This window comes from Phoenix dactylifera, unplaced genomic scaffold, assembly GCF_009389715.1.
Source record: "Phoenix dactylifera cultivar Barhee BC4 unplaced genomic scaffold, palm_55x_up_171113_PBpolish2nd_filt_p 000182F, whole genome shotgun sequence".
Taxonomy (NCBI): domain Eukaryota; kingdom Viridiplantae; phylum Streptophyta; class Magnoliopsida; order Arecales; family Arecaceae; genus Phoenix; species Phoenix dactylifera.
Genome location: NW_024067712.1, coordinates 304,965 through 327,247, shown reverse-complemented (window position 1 = coordinate 327,247; position 22,283 = coordinate 304,965). Strand labels below are relative to the sequence as shown.

The 22,283-nt window shown below is 35.7% G+C and overlaps 1 protein-coding gene across 1 annotated transcript; it reads right to left on the bottom strand.

Moving 5' to 3' along the window:
• Nucleotides 1-3,052: 3,052 nt before the first annotated feature.
• On the bottom strand, nucleotides 3,053-11,070 carry LOC103720984 (beta-galactosidase 5-like). Its single transcript, XM_008810985.4, has 19 exons — nucleotides 10,642-11,070; nucleotides 10,425-10,520; nucleotides 10,190-10,302; nucleotides 10,003-10,069; nucleotides 9,729-9,821; nucleotides 9,392-9,535; nucleotides 8,565-8,653; nucleotides 8,237-8,342; nucleotides 8,057-8,144; nucleotides 7,174-7,292; nucleotides 6,893-7,057; nucleotides 6,496-6,674; nucleotides 6,033-6,142; nucleotides 5,828-5,937; nucleotides 5,607-5,717; nucleotides 5,396-5,509; nucleotides 5,103-5,308; nucleotides 4,183-4,519; nucleotides 3,053-3,673 (listed from the first exon to the last, which is right to left on the bottom strand). Exons 1-19 carry the CDS (start codon nucleotides 10,819-10,821, stop codon nucleotides 3,542-3,544), a joined length of 2,559 nt encoding a protein of 852 aa, XP_008809207.2. The 5' UTR covers nucleotides 10,822-11,070; the 3' UTR covers nucleotides 3,053-3,541.
• Between the last annotated feature and the right edge of the window lie 11,213 nt (nucleotides 11,071-22,283).

Sequence of the window (22,283 nt, the reverse complement as noted above, 5' to 3'; positions counted from 1 at the left end):
ATAGTACATTCATAGTATCATATAATAAAATAAGTCATAAAGTCAATCATACATGCATAAATCATCAATATGTCATAAACATGGTTCAGGGTATAGAGCATAAATAAACTCATAAATCATTTACCATTTAACCATATCATTGATCAAAATACTTATCTGAGTCTAAATGCTAAGGTCACTATTATACTCATGATAGGGTCGTAATTGACAAACACCAACTACTATTATCTGCTGGTAGGGTCATATGCCAACTACTATAATCCGCTAGTAGGCTTGTATGCCAACTACTATTGCCTGATGCTAGGGTCGTATGAAATTGGATGTCGATCTATCCCACTTTTAGGGGCTATACATACTATCTCAGAGCCTTTTTGCCATAGTTCTTAAGACAATTTTTTCTTAAATCATATTTCTTGAATCATATTGTTTTAATTATACATGAATAAAATACTAAATCGCTTTATAGAGTTCATAACCCATAAATAAGCATTTAACAATAGAATAATCATGAAAGTAATCTTTTCATAACAAAAATACAATTTCACAAATATGGTGTTCATAATTCATAAATAGTGCTTAATGGTAAAAAAATTATTGATCCATTATTTCGCAATAAATCATGAGTTTCATAATATCATGTGCTTGATCCTTAATTTAAAAAAATATATGATATCATCAATATTTAACACTATTTTTATTTTTCATAATACCAAAAAATAAGTAAAAATTTGAAAATTAGTAAGGAGCATAAGGCCTACTTACCTTTTCTGCCTTAGACTATCAGACTTCGCTAGACGACTCCGCTAGACCTATTTAAAATATCAACAACAAAATTAATTTCTAATTGATAATGACTTTAATAAAATAACACAAGAAGTCTTGACCAAACGCATAGTGGTTTTATGTAGGTCAGATTTAGACGATTCGCTCAATGAATCAAACTCGATCAGGGCCAAGATTAATCAACATGGTTTATCAATGAAAATTTCAATGACGTTCATCAGAGCCGGGGTGATCGGTCCAGTAGGTAGCCCGGGTACCAGAGTGATCAAGGCCCTTTATAAAGGTTAACTCGGATTCGTAGATCAGGTCGACAAAACCCAATACTTAGTTCCATAGGTCTTCTAGAGCGAGAAAGTAGAGAGAAAATATGAGAGAGAAGGAAGAGAGAAATAATAGAGAGCTCTCTCTCTCTCTCCTCCTCCTCCTCTACTTCTCTTCTTCTTTCTTTCTTTCTTTCTTGGCAAATAGGGAAAAGGTAGAGGGTGGACTGGTAATTGGCCATGGTAGTCCGGCGAGGTGGCAGCCGACGGTGTTGATGGCCGGCAGCAGCGATCGACTGACAAGAAAATTCAAAAAAGTCCCAAAAATAGGAAAATTGAATATTTTTTTATTTTCCGTGGAACTCAACTGAAGGTCCGACACCAAGAGGCAGCAGTGCTGGTGGCTGGAAAGAGGAAAAAAACTCGGCCAAAATAAGCAAAAAAAAGGGGTCTCCTTTTGCCGGTCGATTTCTGGCCAATTTCTTGGCTGGTGGCCATGATTCCTAATCATGGGCATAAGAAGAAGAAAGAAAGAGAAAGAAGTCTAGGGCATTACCTCGACTTCGGCAAGCACGGTAACGAGATGCCATGACTCTAAATAGAGAAAAGAAGAAGAGAGGGCAATGGCACTCGACGGTGGTGGGGAGCTCGCTCTTATAGAGGAACCCCTAGGGTCCTCGTGACCCTAGGACTCCTTATCCCGGCCAAAATTGCCGGAGGGAGAGAAGGAAGACTCCCTTGGCTGATATGCGAGGCGAACACAATTCGCCCCTGCCGCTGGCCGAGCTTGGGCGGGTCAAATGGATGGGCCCAGGCGGGCCTTCACCAATCATTCTTCCGCGCGAAAGATACAACCGGAACCGCCTCACAAATGCAAAGCAGTGGGTGAACTTGGGCTGCCTTGTGTCAGGCCTGGTCCATTACTTACAATATCTAAGCCCAAGCCTAGCCATCCTACATGCTTTAGCTAAATTGGGCCTTAAGATTGAAACAGACGCCCAGAATAGGTCTCCTGCCACCGACAACCTCTTGGGTGGAGAACATGCCTGTCGCTGTACTGAAAAAAAAAGGCAAAAGGAACAAGACTAACAGTCACACGTGTCACCTTTCTCTACCACCCATCCTTAGAGCCATCCAACAAGAACCTGACAACTCCCTCATCCAGCCTGTACCCAAGGAAATAAAGTAGGAAAAGGAATACCTCCATTAAAATACCTTCACAAGCTCAATCCATGCCTTCAAAGGTCCCACCAAGAGCAAGAGCGAGGCCTCAATTATTATCACATAACTTCGCAAGACAACCACCATTGACATAGAAAAAGACAGCAGGCAACATGACCAATTCAGTTGTCCTCAGGAGCAGTGCAGTCATGCAGGTTGTACCAGCATAATAATTATTACCACACCAACATTGTAACACAACCAATATCATTGCAATTATTGCGTTCTTCTCTGAAATTTTGGAAGTTCTACTGAACATATGACCTTTTTCTTGAGGACCGTCTACTTCTCTAGTCTATAAAATAAATTTGTTAAAATTTACTATTTATGTGGATCATGCTAACGTAGGATGGCATGCTCTCTTGAGTTCTGACTATCCAGAGATAAAATTACAAGGGTGATTAAGATTGTATTTATGGATTTGATGGGTTTTTTCATGGCATCATAGTGCAAACATCTTTCAGGGACTCCCTGGAATATTTGTCTTATGATGCTTGTAGTGCCAAATTTTATCTACAGTGAATGCATCCCCTTGTTTTCGGAAATGTTTTCTATTGTTTTTCTCCTCTACTACTATATGATGAGTCCATAGTTATGCGGGCACCCCACCTCATGGAACTCTTTCTTTCATTCAATTTTTAGTTTTTGTTTTCTTATTTTTTGTTTGGGAATTTTATCTCGCATCACATCACATGTAAGCCTCATATTAAGAAATCATGAGGGGGAACAAAAGAAAGAAAGAAAGAAAAATCTCAGCACCAATACACCACTTGTAGAATACAGATAAATTGGGGGTAGACAAGTAAAAAATGACATCAATTAGCATCTTCACAATCAGACCGAAGCTTAAAATAACCTTACATCGTGAACTGACATTAATCACAACTTTCTTCCACAGAATAAGAAAAAAAGGACATCAATGAAAGCAAATATGCAATCCACATCTCTCTTCCCTTTGTTTTTTTTTTTAATTTTTGCCCCCTTTGTCACCTTCTCCTCTCCTTTCTGGTACCAACTTCTGAATAAAGGTTGGGAAACCAGTGAATAATTTGGAGCTGGAGTGACATCTCTACCTAAAAATAAATGCAAGGACTCAACTACAAATCTACCATCTTTCCCACCAACATTAACTCCACACACAACAAACACACCTTTCTTGTGTGCACATGCGCACTTCACAGTTATTTCCATTCTCTCTTATACTCCTATCGGGTACAGTTTGCACGAGAGCGAAACCAATTGAAGAGCCTCCTTCAGTTGCACTTCATCTCCCAAGCTCATGATAATGGCTGAGCAGTGGGGGAACATATTGCTTCTACAGCCACCCTTTTCATCACATTGGGGCATGGATCCCCACCGAAATTGTCCGTGGATATCGTGACTGCACATCTCTGCTGCCCAATGCATTTCTGTTAAAATAGACGACAATGCATTCACAATCAGTCTCATAAACCAAGAGCTAAAAATGTCAATTTCTATATCTAACACCTCCCTATATGTCCATACTGTGCAAGACATCATAATTGTTTTTGTACAGGTAATATAAGACATGATGAATAAGACTATTTGTGTTCATTGGTAGATTTTGGTTATAACCAATTTCTCCAGTCCACCCAAGTGATCATATGGTATTAGCAAGAGCTCTGTGCTCTAACATCTCATGTGCAGCAACCAATGACACCTTAACAGTAGTTAAAATTGGATCTTCAGAAATCTCATATAAATTGGGACACATTCAATGTCATTTGAGTTCTAAATGGACTTGTCCTATACTTTTATTAATTTGTAGGAAGAAAATCTCCAAGCAGTTTGAGAACTCTAAAACAGAACATATGCATAAACAGCTAAGAATACAGGCAGATATCAAGAGATATGCATATGGCAGAAGATAGAAAGATGAAGCGAAGCATTCAAGAACCTTTTCCAAGGTGCTGTGCGAATTTGTCGAGTGGCAAGCTCCCTGTTGGAAATTTCCACAAGTTCCCAAGGGTGTGCCAAAGCTGGCAAACTTGATAGCTGAGATAGACTGTCCTGGTGCACAACGAAGGTGAACTTTTGGCTTATGGTGCTCCACAGGCTGACCATAGCTCTCAATATGCCAATTCTTTATTGTGGGATGCCACTCAGAAACGTCAGCACAAACACTGGACACAGATTTCTTAACAAGAGAAATCTTTGTTGCATCACCTCCAAGTTCTTCGAATACTACTAAAAGATTTTGGGCTGGCTGTAACCAGGACCTTGGCACATGATACCTGAGCATCCAACAATTAGTTTTAATATGCTTGATCAAATATAAAAGAAACAATAATTAATTCAAGTAGAACCTAAGATTCAGTTCAGTATCCCATGGAAATTACACCAAGTAATAAAATCTTTCTAAGAAATTTGCTCTGTCATACAGTGATCCAATAGAGCTTGGTTATGATACAGCACCAGAAATACCAGTTAACAGTTGGCTGATCAACTAAATCGGTACCTTTCATAATAAGGCTTCATTGTAACCTACACTTGGTCACCTTATTTAATTTAATTTAGTTGGCATCATTGAGGCAGATAGAATCAACTGTAGTAATTCATTGAGATGCTATGAAATTTATGGGAGGAGCTGACTTAACAACAAACAAATGACCTCATGATATCAAGTCTTAGCAACACCAAAGACATGATATTTTTAAAGCCGAGTGGAAGAATATTTTAACAGTGACAACCAACTGCTTAAACATGTCATTGGCTCATTAATACGAATGTAATGTTGGCTTTATTTCTGAAGGATGATAAAAAAATATAATGAAACAAAAGTTCATAACACAGAAAAATTGTCGAGCTGTTTCTTACCAGCGTTGGGTTGGTTGACCACAACCACTTTGACAATTCGGTGATCGGTATGTCCCTGCATAGTTGCATCCTTTGCAATCCCCATCTGGGGCCCATAGAGACCAGTATCTTCCAACGCTTTGTCCATTTATCCACACTTGACCCTTACCCATACTGCCCATATCCAATGCCAGTGGGTCATCTCCAGCAGGAGCATCAAAGTAGGCCTGATCATGAAAGGCAAAAGAAGTGAACCAAGAAAAAAAAACAAATAGAAACTGACCTACAGATCATGGCTAGGCCTCATTTCTTACCCTATACCATGTTAAAGGCTGCTGCTTTTGAGATGCTAGTGACTCTTTCATCCATTCAACTGAAGAAGTGCCATCTAGAGAGTTTATATTCATAGCTTCTCCTTTCAGGCCAACCTGCATATATAATCATGAAAACAATAAAGATTTACCACATTTACATCCATATCAATCCTTCCACTTAAAATCCACTAATCATGTGAAAAAAAATGACCTGGTATGACCATTTCTGCCAGGTTAAATCTCTTTTTCCTTCATCAACTCCATGTAGCATCACAGGACCTAGGACTCCAGTGTTCCACAACTCATAATGCACCCCAACGTTCTTCACACACAATAGGACAATAAAGAGGATTAAGTATTCAGGTTGAGTTGAAAAGACAACCAATATCAGTAATCAGAAAATGAAATGGAGAAACCAGTAAAGTAACTAACTGGCAGTCCAACAGCGACACTTAGCAGTGCAATTCTGTTAGATCCAGCACGAAGATTGATATTGCCGGTATATGTGATTCTCCTATTTTCCCTGGTTCCATAAGCAGAACCTGCATAGCAAGGTCACAATTTTAGTATCTTGATTGTTGGGCGTTGAGCTAACTAAGATCGCATGAATAAACGAATTACTTATCTGATAATATACCTGAGAGTTGATCATTGACAAAGACATGCAGGGCATGACCAGCTGACTGCACAGTCAGAACAGGAAGTTGACCCCCTCGTAGAAATCCTTCAGCAGGACTTACATCAACACTGTGAAAGACAAAAACAAGAGTTTTCTCTATCTCACGGTACAAGACTTTATATCTGCTGTACAGATATAGGCTGTACAAGAGTTTTACAGCCTATGCTATTTTATGATTTACTTGGCCCAAAACCCATGCAAGCTTGTAGTTCAGTACAGTTCAGCATGTTGGAGGGTTCCTCCATACAGAATTCAATGGCATGACTCGCTCGATGACCCAATATTATATACAAACAACCGCAAAGTACTATTATGAATAACAATCTGGCAATAAGAAGTGATAACTAACGAGCAAAAATTTGATACTCTATATATGCTTTATATCTCTAACATTCAGATAAGAAGGTTGATCCAATCTCACCTGGTAATGTACCATAGATAATCACTGGCATCTCTGGTAACATTTATCTGCTCCAAAAGACCAGTTGTGGAGATCAATGAATTATCTTCCAATGAAGCAACCTCCTCATCATATGTCTCCCACATAAGGGACTGACTGTCAGCAGGAAACATTTGCATTTGAGATGTTTGAACACCAACCTGCAATGAAAACAGAGGAATTTTTATTTTGGGTAAAACCAATATAGCTTTTGCCTCTCAGTATGCGACCTTTAATAATCTAATTGTAAATTGAAATTAGGCTATGGAAGTATCTAGTAATGCAAAAGTGGCTTTTCCTGCATATCATGGACATTTAATGACATGAAACAACATTGACAAAAAGAGTAAGCAAGTTGAAACAGATATGTGTCACTTACTTTTGCAGTATTGAATACTACATTTCTGCAGTCAGGAAGGATGCTGATTGACCAAGGAGGCAGATTGTAGTGCATGTTATTAAACATTACTCTTGCAACAGAATTAAGGTTGTAGTTTGCAAGGAAAGCTGCGCAGCGTCCCGATTCGGAACTGAAGACATGAGCCTAAAATGCCAAAACATAGTTAGACAAACTAAGGTAAAAAATCATCTTAATATCCAAAAAAAAATAGCGGTATCAAATAAATAATTGACTGTCCGGAAAAGGGAAATCTAACATACCTGTTCATAACTTCCGAGAGAAGTAACAGTTGGATCAGCAGAAACTAAAGCTGGTTCACATAACTTGATGGCCTTGTGGAGCTCTTTCAGATGTCCGTATTTAGGTTCCCTGATAAGTCCTGCCATTTGCCAGAATGTATGACATTACCAGTAGTCCACATTAGGGGGGAAAAAAGATATGCATAGCCTCAACCAAAAGTAGAATCAAAGTTTGCCACATTTATATTACTATAGCAAGGAAAAAAGAAAGTATCATATAAGTGAAGATTGGGAAATGGAAACTAGGTGTTTTAGCTAAATTTTTTTAAAACAGCACGTCATTTTCAAACTGCATAGTAGAATCTCAGAAAACTAGATCAAATCATGTTACAGATAACAGAAAACATGTAAGCAAATCTCCTCAAATATTTTTAACAAAACTAGAAAATACAAAGAAACCTGGTATAATATCTGACAGCTACCATAGTCTACATGCATCACTTACTATACCCCAGGCAACTAAATGTTACCAAGAAAACAAATTTAACGTTCAGTCAGTAATTTCCCTTTATTTACATTTATGGATGATAAGAGCTAATTTTGATGATCAATAACTGCTTATAATAATGAGCATTTAGTCCGCTATTTCTTTTCTTCTCATTTTAAGGGTGAAAATAGATAATTTTGACTTATTAACAACCATTGATAACAATATTTGCCCATTTCATTAGACCGTATAATTGATATAATTTGATCAACAGAGCTCAAATGGACAGAATTATTATTTAAGAAAAGGCCGATCCATAATCTTTACAATACAGTGAAATTTAACAATATTAAGAAAATCTGGAAGAAACTGCAGGAATCATAAAAAAGACTCTAAAATTTGGTCCTTTTTTCTTACCGTATTCATCAATAGGAGCATCATAATCATAGCTGGTTGTAATGAAGGGACCTCCCGCTGTACGACCAAAATTAGTTCCACCATGATACTGTAGCAAACAAGCATTGAATATCACCTTTTTACTGATACAGATTTCCACACAAGCACAAAATACCCACATAGCAATTGATCTTTTCTAACCATGTAATAATTAATGAAGGAGCCACCCTTTTGTATAAAGCGTGCAACAGCAAATGCCAGATCCTCAACTGGTCGCTGGCGAACAGTGCCCCCAAACTCTGTAAACCTGCAATCGCAAGGAACCAAAAGGAAAAGGAACTCATGTTCAGCTTGAAGTAATCAATTCCTTTCAAATTGTTTCTGTAGCATCAAAAACCTATTCCAGTAGTTTTAGGATGAAATCTATACACAATGATGGAATTTTCATTCTTTTAACCTATGTCCAAAATGAAGTCTCTATGGTCTGTGATTCAAAGTTGAGCCTGTCATAACTGTAGAAACAACTTACCAGCCACTCCAAGCTTCAGTCCACATTGTAGGCTTGTAAGGCTTGTTGGGAGTAAAAGCATCACAATAGAAACCATTGCATGCATTTATCTGTTGCCAAAATTTAAAGAATAAATAAAAATCACAACAAGAGGCTTGAACATTTCGTCCGAGAAAGAAAAAAAAAAAAGCTCTAACACATTATCAATCAGCATCAACCATGATTATGAGAAAGCCTAGAGATCTATTACATCGGTTTTCCATCAGATTTAGACTACTCTTCACATGGCACAAAACAAGAAAGAAAAAATATATTATTTTTACTATAAAATTCAGTGTTTAATAAACATTGCGCAACTCAGCATATTGTCCACAAACTAGTTAAAGGACCATCTTTCTGGTCAGATCATCACTCTAGTCTGCACTAAGTACAGTTATAATCTAAAAAACTAAATTAATGACAAAAAATAATCCCAAAATTTTTTTTTGACCGAGCTCATGCATCCATAGTTTGGGAGATGTGGCATAGGCATCCATGCTACTTTATTATGAAAAGAATACGAGACAGCCGGTATATACTGAGTCTCCCATTTCTCTGCATATACACTAACTAGATGTGCCTCGCTGAGAGTGCAGCAAATAATATCATGTGAAACAAATAGTGAGCACAGAAGGTGTATTAGCAACTAAATGAGAAAAACACCGCCATCAGATCATGGAGAACAAGACCAAGAAACCACCTTAATTAGCCAGCAGAGGTAAAGGACCCTAGCTTCAATACCATATAACTTTGCTTGTAAGACATATAGGCACAAAAAAATGTAGAGAGGAAAGAACAAGTCTTCCTACCATTGGATCTGGGGCATCCTCCTCCTTGCACATCACCCAGGGGACACCTGTTCCCATACCAACCGCCATTTTAGCAGCCCAGTTCACATATGCATGACCAGCAGCACCAAATGCGTTACTTTCTGGTCCATACTCATTCTCAATCTGCACCCCATGAACCAACCGACCTCTAGATCAGCCAAAAAAAAACTCGATTTTTTCTTTAAAATTTTCTTTTTCACAATATTTTATAAGACAAATAGATCTCCCAGAGCCAAAGGCTAAATGAAAAGAGTATTCGGAAGAAGACCTTAAATTCCTCAGAAAAGAAAAAAAGGGAGAAGAAGAAAAGCCATGCCTGTGAGAGTATAATTGGGCCACCCTGCGACGCAAATAGCGACTCGCTCTTCATCATCTGCACAATCTTTTGGGTGAATCCTTGCATCGCCGTCTGCAACACCAAATAAGAATAAATTGCCAATGGAGAATCTATTTAGAAAGCAAAGAAGGCCCAAACCATGCAAAACAAATTAAATAAATTCCAGGAAACAAGGCCAAAATCTTTCTGCATCTTTTCAACCAGCACAAGAAAATGAGAGAAGTATGGAAATGCAGAGGACAAGGAAAAGAACCTTGAAAGGTTCATTGTCTGTTCTGAAGCTGATGCCTGAAACATACTTCAACCACACTGGAAATCCTCTACACAAGAAAAAGGAAAAGAAAATTAAAAAAAAAAACCTAAGAAAGAAAGAAGCTGGTCATCTTGTCTTTAGAAGATCTAACAAAGAAGAGGTGTGTGAGCACAGAGAAGAGGAGTACCCAAAATTCCACTCCCCGCAAATGTAAGGCCCGATGCGGAGGTGGACATACAACCCCGCCTTCTGCACTGTCTTTATAAACCTCACCAAATCATAGCTCCCCTTGAAATTATACTGCAATCCCAAAGAAACGCATTCCCATTAAAGATCCCATAACAACAAATCCAAAAGAAATCCGGCTAACCAGATCTTACTAAAAAATAATAATAAAACAAGAGAGACAGAAGAAATTATACACTTCCAGGAGAAGGCTCATGACCATTCCAGAACACATAAGTTTGTACCACATCCAGCCCTCCATCCTTGGCCTTCTGTATCAGCCCTTCCCACATCTACCCCAGAAACCAAGAAAAAATAAAATGCCAGTTAAGTACAAAGCCAGGGACAAAAAGAAAAGAAAAGAAAAGAAAAGAAGAAGATGGTGAAATCAAAGGAAGCAAAGAGATGGGATACATCTGGGGTGCTTCTGGGGTAGTGAATGGAGCCCGAGATGAGAATCCTCCGATGGCCATTTATTACGACGGCCTTGCGGTCGTAGGTGACTCCACATTGCGCGGCAGGAAGGAGGAGGAGGAGGAGGAGGAGCAAAAGCAGCGGCCAGGAGACGGATGGCAGTGAGTTTTGAGCTCCCATTGCTGGGTTGCAGCTTCACCACCACTCCGCCCAAATCTCCCTCCCCCTCTCCCTCTCTTTTTTCTTTCTAGGGAGGGAAAGCTTTAGGACTGGAGGGAAAGCTGAGCTGTGAGAAACACAGTACTTGGTGGTGGAGAGAGAAGGGAAGAAGGAAGGGTGGACTGGTCTTCTAGTCTGCCAAGTAGTCCATCTGTTGCCTCTCTTGGATGAAGTGACCATAGCCAGTGCAGAGCCTAGAATGGGAGTTGGGGTTATTATTATATTGCGGGAAGATGCTGTGACACTAAAAGAAGAAATTAACAAATAAATGGTGCAGGCTTGCAGCTCATCACGTTACGCTTTTCCGGTGCTCGCCTTCACGGTTCACGCTCTCCCAAACCTACTACCAGGGTTAGGTTTTGGGTTAGGGTTACATCTGTTTTTGTTTGGGTATGAAATGGCATCATCCTTCTTTCCTTATGCAAAACAAAATAGCTGAGGAGCATGGTTGCTTACCATGCTTTGCGGTGTGCACCCAATGCAGAGCTTGATGATCATGATTAGAAAATAGACAGCTATCATATAGTATATTTTTATAAATTTATTTGATTTATGAGAAGAATTTTTTAATAAAATAATTTTTTAAAATAGTTTTTGCATATTTTAACTATAGAAAAATTGCACATCTTAAAATAGTTATATTTAGTTGGGCATTATTTTTTAAAAAATTATATAAAATATCCGATATTACTTTTAATAAAAAAATTTACTTTTTTTTTTTTGCTAAAACGGATGTATCATAGAGTCTCTTCAGATTAGCCTGCATAGAAGGCTACCAATCTGCTGGTCCGGTGGCCTCTCGATATATATGCTTACCTGTCTATAAGTATGAGAGTATTTTTGGAGAAAAAATTATGAGAATTAGACTTTCTTATCTTCTAAATTATTTTTTTTCTATGAAATATGATATCCCTCTATTTTTTTGTGATTTTTTTTTTATCAAATGAATCCTAGGTGTGATAGTGGGCATCGAGCATCCCATCCAACTTAGCGCTATAAACCGCACTATTGAGGATCCTGGGTGATAGCTAGGATGGCTGCATCAGCTGTTGTAAATTAGATCGATAACCACCAGGCGAAGTTAGTTGCACCGCTAAAGTGGGCGCTTCTTTATTATTAGCTGGGTCAAACTGGAGCGAGAGATCAGGGGAATCACCGTGGCGTAACGAGCGCGGTAACAAGGTTATCATTAGTTTGCGACATGAGTTGTGAAGTGGGACCGAGATCGGAGTTGCAGGCTTTTTTGTAAATGAGAATAAGAGGTTTCCGTGCCCTAGTTTCCACAAATGCCACCACCGTCCATGGCAAAAGCCTCGGTGAGTCCTCTTCCCTTGTCTCTGTCCGAGTCTTTGCCGCTCCCGTGACCGATTACCCGTGAGGCGTCCAAGGAACTATTGATGAGGTGCTCGGGCTTGTGGATGGGTGTTTTTGTTTGTCTCCGTGCTATAAATACAGAAGAAAACGTCAAGTAAAAGAAAGGGTACATACAATGAGTAGGGTACCACTCTATGGCCCGAACCTGACCCAGGATGAACAAGCCTAGTTTAGAGTAAACAGATTTCGATCGTGAACAAATCAATTCAACTGAACCTATTTATTATGCGGGGTGCACTTAGGCTTTCAATAGTAGTGGTACACCTCCAAATCAGTTACAGCTCACTATAAAGTTCAATCAATTAAAACATACCATGATGCCAATACATGGTGGATCGAGAGCGGCTACTGAGCGGGCTCAGCGCCATGCTGCCGAGCTTGCATATCAAGAGCTCCCATGGTTGGCCGCATCATAACCGAAAAATTTAGTGATCATCGAGGTCCCACCAATATAACAGGCAGGACGTCGTCCGCATGCAAAGCATTCACGCTTGATATTTTGGCGGTACTCAAGCCAATTAATTTTGGTCGACCCACATGCCCTAATTCTCTGGTGGTATGTAGGCTCCTCTACCGGATATACATAAGAAAAGTGAGGATAGGGGGTAAAGGAGGTAAGAAAAAGAAGAGCAGCCGACCATTGAGTTCTCTAGCGTCATCGTGCTTCTTGCCACGATGCCTAAAGCCAGTCAGTTCTCGGCGGCAACAATTAGTAATCCATTACATATGTTTAATAATCAAATTAAGCCAAATTGATCTATTTATGACTTATTTACATTCTACTTATCTATATAAAATTAGGTTAATAGTTCTTTCTTGACCTCACTAATTTAACCTTCTTTCTTAAACAAGTTATGTTTGTGGGATGATTGGCTTTTGATTTTGATTTCTAACCTACTTAATAAGAAGGTTAGCTTCAGTTTACCAGCGTTTTTTTCTTCTTTTTAATACTTATATCTCAACTCCACTTATTGTCATGCCTAAGTAGAAGGTGAATTATGCCCCAAACATGTGCTCTCTTTTTATTTAGACATTAATAAAAAAATTAGAGAAAAAGGGAAAAAATGTATATAGAGTCTTTATTGATTTAGAGGAAACTTATGATAGGATGCTAAGAAAAGTGATTTAGTGGACTTCGAGAAGAAAGGATGTGCATTTATATCAACGATCGGCACCAAGGCTATATCTCTTTGTACTAATTATGAATGAACATACAACTAATATTCAAAGAGATGTATCATGATATATATTATTTATGGATGATATATTTTTCATTGATAATAAAAATTGATTGATGAACAAAACCTAGATCAAATATTGAATTAGACTTATGGTGGAAAAGTTTAGAGAATTCGAGCTTAAAAATTAATAGAATAAAGATAGATAATTAGGAATATAAAATTAATAAGAATGAAAGTGAAAATATAATATAATTGATAGAGGGAAAAACGGATCGTCTGGCCTTCCTCTCTCCACACCGGCAGCTCCCTCGGCTCAACCGGCATGGTCACCCTCGGGCCAGATTTGAACCACAACAATAATTAAGATTGATGAATGAGAGATATTATAAAGTGACTAAATTTGCTATTTAAGATTTATTATATAAAATAATGAGAAAATAGATGAAGATAGATATAATAAAATTAGATTTTGTTGTATAAGGTGAAAATGTGTGCCTGGAATATTATATGATAAGTACATACTTTTAAGATTTCACAAAAAATTTATAGGACAATAGTAATGCTTTCAATGTTGTAGTACTTAGGGTTCCAGGTAATAAAGAAAGCACATGGAAATAAATTAAGTGTATAAAAAATGAGAATGTTAAGATAGATTTGTAGTAAAATTGAGAAGGATTAATTAATAAATTAATATAGTATAGGAGTTGTGAGACTTGCACAATTTAAGGACAATGTTATGAAAAATTGATTAAGATGGTATGGACATGTACAATGAAGATATGATGAGACACCTATAAGAAGAGTTATTTTAATTTGTATAGAAGATTAAAAAAAAGAAAAGAAAAGGAAGATCTAAATTAATATGAATAAATTGTGAGAAAGGATATGAAGAAAATTGGGATTGTATTAGAGATGGCATTACATAGACATACTTGATGAACAAGGATCGAGAAGCAAATCCAAATAGTTGGAAAAGGACTAGATAATTATAATTATGACTATACATATACCTATATTGAGAAAAGGAGTTGCCCAGTTACGCTATAATTATCTAGGTCCTACTACAAGATTCAAATCTAAAACCTCTTATTTTATAAACAAAGGGTATAACCATCAGAGCAAGCAATAGCTTATAGAAGAGTATCATAATTAGCTCATAATTATTAGATAAGTTGGTTAACACCCAACTCTCCATGAAAGAAGTCTTAGAGTCAATCTCAAACCGGCGGTAAATAATCATTATGTTACTCAAAAAAATATAAAGTGTCGAAGTCACCACCAATCTTTGGTCTATATAGATCTTGCTTTATTATCAGATTTATTTCACTTTTCATATATATACCAAAACTATAGTTAAATAGAAAAATAAAATAAGAAAAAGAAGATCAGAAAAAACATTTGCAACTTCTTATTTTGCTAGGAGATATATAGTAGAATGGAAAATTAATTGCATTAGATGCTCATGTTCAAGGCAAATTGCATAATTTACAATAACAAAAAATAATTAGTGAGAAAAAGACGTTGCAACGGTCTTATTGATTTGATGTAAGGTCTCTTTCAAGATAGTCCAGGACCACTTATAGCCTTCTTCCAAGCACCTCCCATGAAGAAGCCAAAATTTACTCAAATATGATTCAGTTCGACATCTACTCTATAGCAGCTGACAATGATTGGATGGGCTGCTATTGGGTCCAAAGTTTTCCAAAGGTTTTACGCACCACAAAAACAGTAAAGAACAATATATGGTGCCTCATGCTTAAGACGCTGAGACGAAGTAGTCATGCTATGCTTCCCGAAGAAAGAATTGGCTTCCGTCTTGATCAGTAGACGAGAACCCCACGATATTTTGTCCCAAGATTTCGGTACAACAGCTACAGGAGCCTTAATGGTACCTTCTTTATAACAAATCTTAAAATCACTACATGGTTGTTCTCTCAATGTTATGGTTCTTATTTACAACCTGCATATGTTTGTGTGTACATACATATATACATACATACATATATATATATATATATATATGTGTATGCATGTATGCATGAATGAATGTATGTGTGTGTATATATATATACACATCTACATATACACACACACACACATATATATATATATATGTATATATAGATATACATATATACATGCATACATAGATACATACATACACAAATATATATATATGGATACACATATAGTTTATATATTATATAGTCTAGAATGTACTCGAATGCATTTGGTCCAAAATATTTCTCAATGGAAAGTAATAATGGATCTTTTAAAATAAAAATGGATATTATTGAACATGATTTATGGTCGCATTTTTGTGAACTTTTAAGCATGTATTGAATCAATGAAATGAAAACAGTATAATGCCATATCTTCATTTGATCTGAAGTTTAAAAGCATCCAAACCAGCTAATTTTAGTTTGTATATATTTTAAGGTATTTACATCAAGATTAATGATTTAAATTTGTAAATTATATAGTATATAATATATCTTAGGTCACTGGCTATATTGCTATGGTTCATTTTATACTTACTTGACACGCATATAAGGGCTATCTAAATAAATGATTTTGTCACTAGATATTTTATACTATACACTAAAGATTATGATGTACAATATTGATATTCATCCATACACTATTAATTTCTACTAAGATATATTTGTGACCAATTGTATTCGAGTGCATCCTAGCCTAATTATACATAGATATATTTATATAGATGAGATGATATCATTTTTCAACCTTTTCATTATTTATATTATTTATATAAAATCAAATTTTTATGTAATAAAATAAAATTTACTCTGTAGGTGGTAATATATTTTGTAACTAAAATGCTTTAATATACATTTTTGCTTTTACTCCTCGATATGGCCTCATGTTCCCATCATCTGATGCGGTGTAATGGTGCCTTAACCAATTCTTTCTTTGTTTCTTTAGAGAAATGGGGCTCTCATGCATTATCAGTTGGACTTAAAAAAACCATTATCTCACTGTAGCAAGTTCTGAATAACATCATGAACATCAAACCATTTAAATATAAACAATTTCATTATGCGAACATGTAACAACTAAAATCTCATCTAAAAAGACTAGCTAGAAGATATTATTTGGATTCCTTGATCCTGCATAAGTACTCCAAATCTATCCAGCTAATAATCCATATGGAACTAAACACACGCCCGCACGGGGCTTCATATGCTCTCCCCATTTAAGCCCTGATGTCCTTAATGAACTTGTGCTGCAGTGTCCCCTAGTTTATATATGTCATGGGCTGGATCCGCTCTAATATTATTTGTAACAACTCAGAACCTCACCCAAAAAAACTAGCCAGAAGATATTATTTGAGTTCATTGATCCTGTCTAGGTACCCAAAATCTATCCAGCGAATAACCGATGTGGGACTAAACACACTCCTGTACAAGGCCTCACACAACCAATATTTGCCAAACCATTGACAATTGAATTTACCTATAAGCTTGCACCATGCAGCAACTCTCGACTACCTTATTTCTTGCTATAACGACTGATACAAAATTAGGAATCACTATTCCTTGCGAAAAAAGTAATATAATCATTAGGAAAATATGTGCGGATATTTATTTAGTTATACATCAGCTATGTATTAGGTAGATCTTGGATATTTATACTGAGCCAAGAAACCCAAACAATATCATACGGCTGGCCTATTTGGATAAAAATTTGGGTTGTTACAAATAATATCAGAGCAGATCTAATCTATAGCCTATATAGAATAGAGACACTACAACATATATTCATTTGGACTGGCCGCGAGCTGATCATAATGTTTGTCGATTCTTAATCTACCGACGTCGGCTATCCACCGAGTAGATTTTGAGTACTTATACAAAGCTAAAAAATCTAAATAGCATCTTCCAGCTAGCTTTTATAGGATTTGTTATATAATGGGATGACAGAGTTAAATGGAATTATTAAACCTTGCTTGGAGTAAACGGATAGACATAGTTTGACATATATAAAATATACAACGTAATCTGAACTGACTGACGGTGTTATTTTTAAAAGCAAAAGAGTGGGGCAGGCCGGGTTCATGCCGTTGCCGACAGCAGTCATCTTGGCTAACCGGCTTGAGTGGCGTAATCACCGGTTCGGTCCAACTCGGACCCCTCCACTTTCGTTCATGTTTTTAAAGGCAAGGCGCCATCAGTAGCATTTCAGGCGTGAGGTTACTTTATTCGTTGATATATCGTTCTTTTCTCTTTGGCCATTCCATTTTCCTAATTTTTTATTGGTGCCAGGCTTCCATTCCTTTCCTAGTTTGCTGGTTGCCAAATTTTTGCCTTCAGATTTCTCTGCCTTGCGTGGAATCCAATTGCGTAAAGCTTAGGGGAGGGTGGATTTCTCTGCCTCCATCCAAGTCTCGTCAATCCTGCGGGGGAGCTTCGCTTTACGCTTACTTTGGATATGAACAACAAATTCAAACATTATTCTTTTAATTCTCAGTGAATATAATTAATTTCAGAATAAAAATAAAACAAGACTTAATGCCAATTTTTTTATATCATGATAAAGCCAATGTACTTGTGGTTTCTTTTTGGTTAAAGATAAATTTGTTAATGGAAAAAATAATGGACAATGTTTTGAATTATTTTATATAATGAAGTGACATAAAATGACAAGTAGGGGTGGCAATTAGTGGGTGACTCTCGCAGATCAGGGATGCCTCACCTGAATCCAACCTATAACTATTTTAAGAAGCGAAGAGGGCAGAATCTCGTTCCATAATCATCTCCCAAAGATAGGCATTTATCCAAAATACTGATATTCCGAGTCTCTCGAATATACTTTTTTTAATTAAAGAATTAAAGAATTAAAGATCTTATTTTTAACTTGCTCTTTCGTTTAGTTGTCTTATATCTCTTTAGCTGTGAGCTTTTTATTGCGGGGGTAGAATATTTATTTATCATATTTTTTGGATTATTTTTGCTATAAGTTAGCTCAAAAACTTCTTGCTATATCAAATAATTAATTTGTTTTGCAGTTTAAAACTAAACATGTTAACAACACACATATTACCAACTCTTTTCCATCTATTCCTTTTTAAATTATCTATTGATTCATGAGAAATTATCTAAATATATATTTTAGAATATCTAATTACACCAATATATAACCCAATGACCATTTGGGTTGAGAGCTTTTGACCAGAACCTAACGAACTTGTTGGCGGATCATGTCTGAATTGGTCAAGTTGCATCTCTAGACAACTACCCCAAGTGACCGGGATGCTTGGATTTGGAGGACCTATCTGAAGTTTGGCCGAGCCTCATCAGTATTTATCTCTAGATCATGGTCTATCCTGTCATATAACCAACATCCAAACTAGGGCTTAAAGTTTGTTAGGATTTTCTAGCCATCACTATTTAAGCTCAAACTACTTCTCTATCAGCATAATACAAAATATTCTATATTTTGGCTCCATCCCATTCTTTTAGAGAATGATTCACCAAGAGCATGACAAAAGTGTCTTCTTTGGCCCATAACACATCATAAATAAAAAATTCTTCGTATCTTACCTAATGTTTGTTGCCATATAAAGGAGCCTCACTCTCTATTCTTTGAATCAACACAAGATTTGGGGAAGATGATGAATCGAAGAAAGAGCAGTAAAGAAAATATGTGATGAGAAAATTCTCATCTTAAGATGTTAAAAGTGCACAATCAATAGGTGCGGAGCGGCAACAATTGCTTAAGCAGGAGCTATTATTAGTTTTGGAAATGTCTAAAATCCTTAGTTCATTCTGTGGTGTGATATCTATCAAAAAGCTCAATTTTTTCTGCCTGTCAAAAAGCTCATTTTTTCCTACCCATCTGCATGCTTACATTTATGTGTGAGCATTTATGTGTGTGATTTTAGTTTCCTATCTTTTGGATTACATTTATGTGTGTGATTTTCTTTATGGAAGCTGCACTGCTTTTGCTTTGGACACCTACCACAAGTGCCCAAATGTAGTGTGTTTTTTTTTTGTGCACCATGCATGTTGGAACCAACCATTTTGCAACAACATTTTGATTCAACCACCTTACTTTGATTAGCTTATAAGAGCAATTGGTCATAACAAAAATAAAGTATGACCTTACAAGCTGTCTTGCATCTTTTTTTTTTTTGGTTAAGTGTCTTGCATCTTCAATCCAATAGAGAGTTCCTCCGTTAGCTACCTAAACTGCCTCGCATCTATTAGAAATACCATGGGCTTACTTGTGACTATTACTATTTCTTTATCTATTTATGTAATAGATTGCGGATTTTACACAAAAAAAAAGTCACTGCATAATTTATTTTGCAAGATAATCATTCTTTTTTTTTTTTTGCAATGTTGTCCATGTTTAGTGTTTTTCGAACCAAATTGCCCCTTATATATTTAACATTGGATTTTCTTTATATATATATATATATATATATATATATATATATATATATATATATATAAAACCAAAAATCATGCTCAGCTTGATGAAACAACGTATACACAGCAGTGCTGGTAATTGAGGTGGGCTCATGGGCAACGACAACATGTTAGATTGTAGTAGAGACCAGAGGGGTGTGATTAAATATGAAGTGCGGCCAACCAAGTCTTAGAGGGCTATAGTGTTCGTCATAGAGTCTAGAGGAGTGGGAAAGGGGAAGATAGGTGTTCTTATAGCTCGGGTAAAGGAAAAGGGAAGGAGAATGCAGATGAGGTGGCAAAGGAGGAGATAAAGGAGAAGATTAAGGGGCATTGGTGGGTGGAGTAGATTGTGAGGTCAATGAAGAGGAAAATATCTACGTGGAGGGACTTATATCTGAATAGGAAAAAAAGAAGATGAGAAATGGTGGTTAGTTTTGGAGGATATGTCTTCTACATGTCAACAAAACATCTTTTTATAGATTTTATCAAGTACATATTCTAAGCATTTTTTATAGGATATGTACAAGTGAAAAGATTTGGCTAATGAGGCATCTCCCCTTTTTTTTATAGGCTTTACTGAGTACAATGAATGGTTAGATATATACAAGTGACACAATTTCAATGGTTAGGATCATTTTAGCTTTTGCTATAAGAGCCAGGAAACATATGTTGCCTTCTTGCCAAATTAGCAGGTTTCTAGAGGATTCTACAAGCTTCCATCTCATTGGGCTCCTTTCAATAGGGAAATAGTGCACCCAATGTTGCATGGAAGGCACCAGCTGTAACATTTGGCCCCTCTACTCTAACATGGCTCCAACCTAGGCTCATCACTAAAAATACCTATTCGAAAGTGATAGCATATATACATGACACCACTCAATAGTATCCACTACAAAGTCTATCCTATGAGGAGAGTTTTGTCCTATTCCATTGTTTTTACCTATCTATCTTCTTCTCTTTTCCTTCTCTAAGTTTATGTTGAGTTTAGCTTTTCTCTTAAAGCTTACTTATATTATATTAAAATTACTTATCATATATTAGATTAATGGCTTATCATGATCATTAACTATTGATGTATCTTCGAGAACTAATCCAATCAAATTATGGTTGATACAAATATTAAATTTGCTATAGCAATATATAACAACTTGCATATGATGCACAATGTGCGGGATGCCATTTTTTCTTCTTTTTCTAGCTATTCTTGAATGTAATATAGAATAGATATAATTGAATAAATAATAGAAGTAGAATAGAATATAATAGATATAAGAGCTTAAGTTTTTATAAAATAAAATTTTGATATTAATATTATGATACATGATTGCTATACAAAAATTTTAATAGTATATGTATATCTATCGATATACTAAAGTAATATATCATAATGAAATAATAAGAATAAATAAGAAATAGAAAAATATTACATCTAGAAAATATTTAAATACAATATATTGAGGTCAAAAGTTGTTGTATCTTTTAAGTAAGATCATGTTCATAAAAATATAATAAAAATTAGTAAAATATCAGTGTAATCTAATAACGCATGAGGATATAGGCAGGATACGACATTGATGAAAAATATTTTTATTAATATCATCATATATTAAGTAGGTATAGTTATTAATAATATCGTTAATTTCTGATTTAGTTTAATATTCATGAATTCTTTATTTAATATGGTTTAATAAGCTAATAAGCTTTTTACTAATGATATTATGTCATTATAGTTTGATAAAGAATTGTATTAAATAAGAATCCTATTTATTATCCAAAATAAATAGCTCTATTAATATAATGATATTTATAATACAATTAATTATTCTATTAATATTAATACCATAATTTTTATATTCATTATATTTATATGATATTATAAAATTTTACCAAATTATCTAAATACAACTAATATATAATATGTAATATAATGTATATTAAATGATATATCACATTATTAGTTATCATATACATATTATAATATCAGAATATTATACTAAATAATAATTATCTTAATATTTTATTAACGGATTATGAACTAGAATCCATGTTGCAAAGGACTGTTCGCTTAATTTCAATCCAATCGAGGACCAGATGATAAATTTCTCCTTGCAGTCTCCCCATAGCGCTAGCTTTTCGTCTCTAGACCTATTAGATGGCATGAAAAGCTAAGTTGACACCCATATTATGCATGGAAGTATGTGTATGTGTATATATATATATATATATATATATATATATATATATATATATATATATATATATATATATATATATATATATATGGAGTTAATATTATTTTGGAATTAGAGATTGTTGGGCAAGAGAAATAAATCTTTGATGAATAGCTGCAATTTCAACAAAATAGTAAACAATTCAGGTTAAATCATGCTAACTATTAATTTTATTTTTTCAAGTAAATAAATAAATTAAG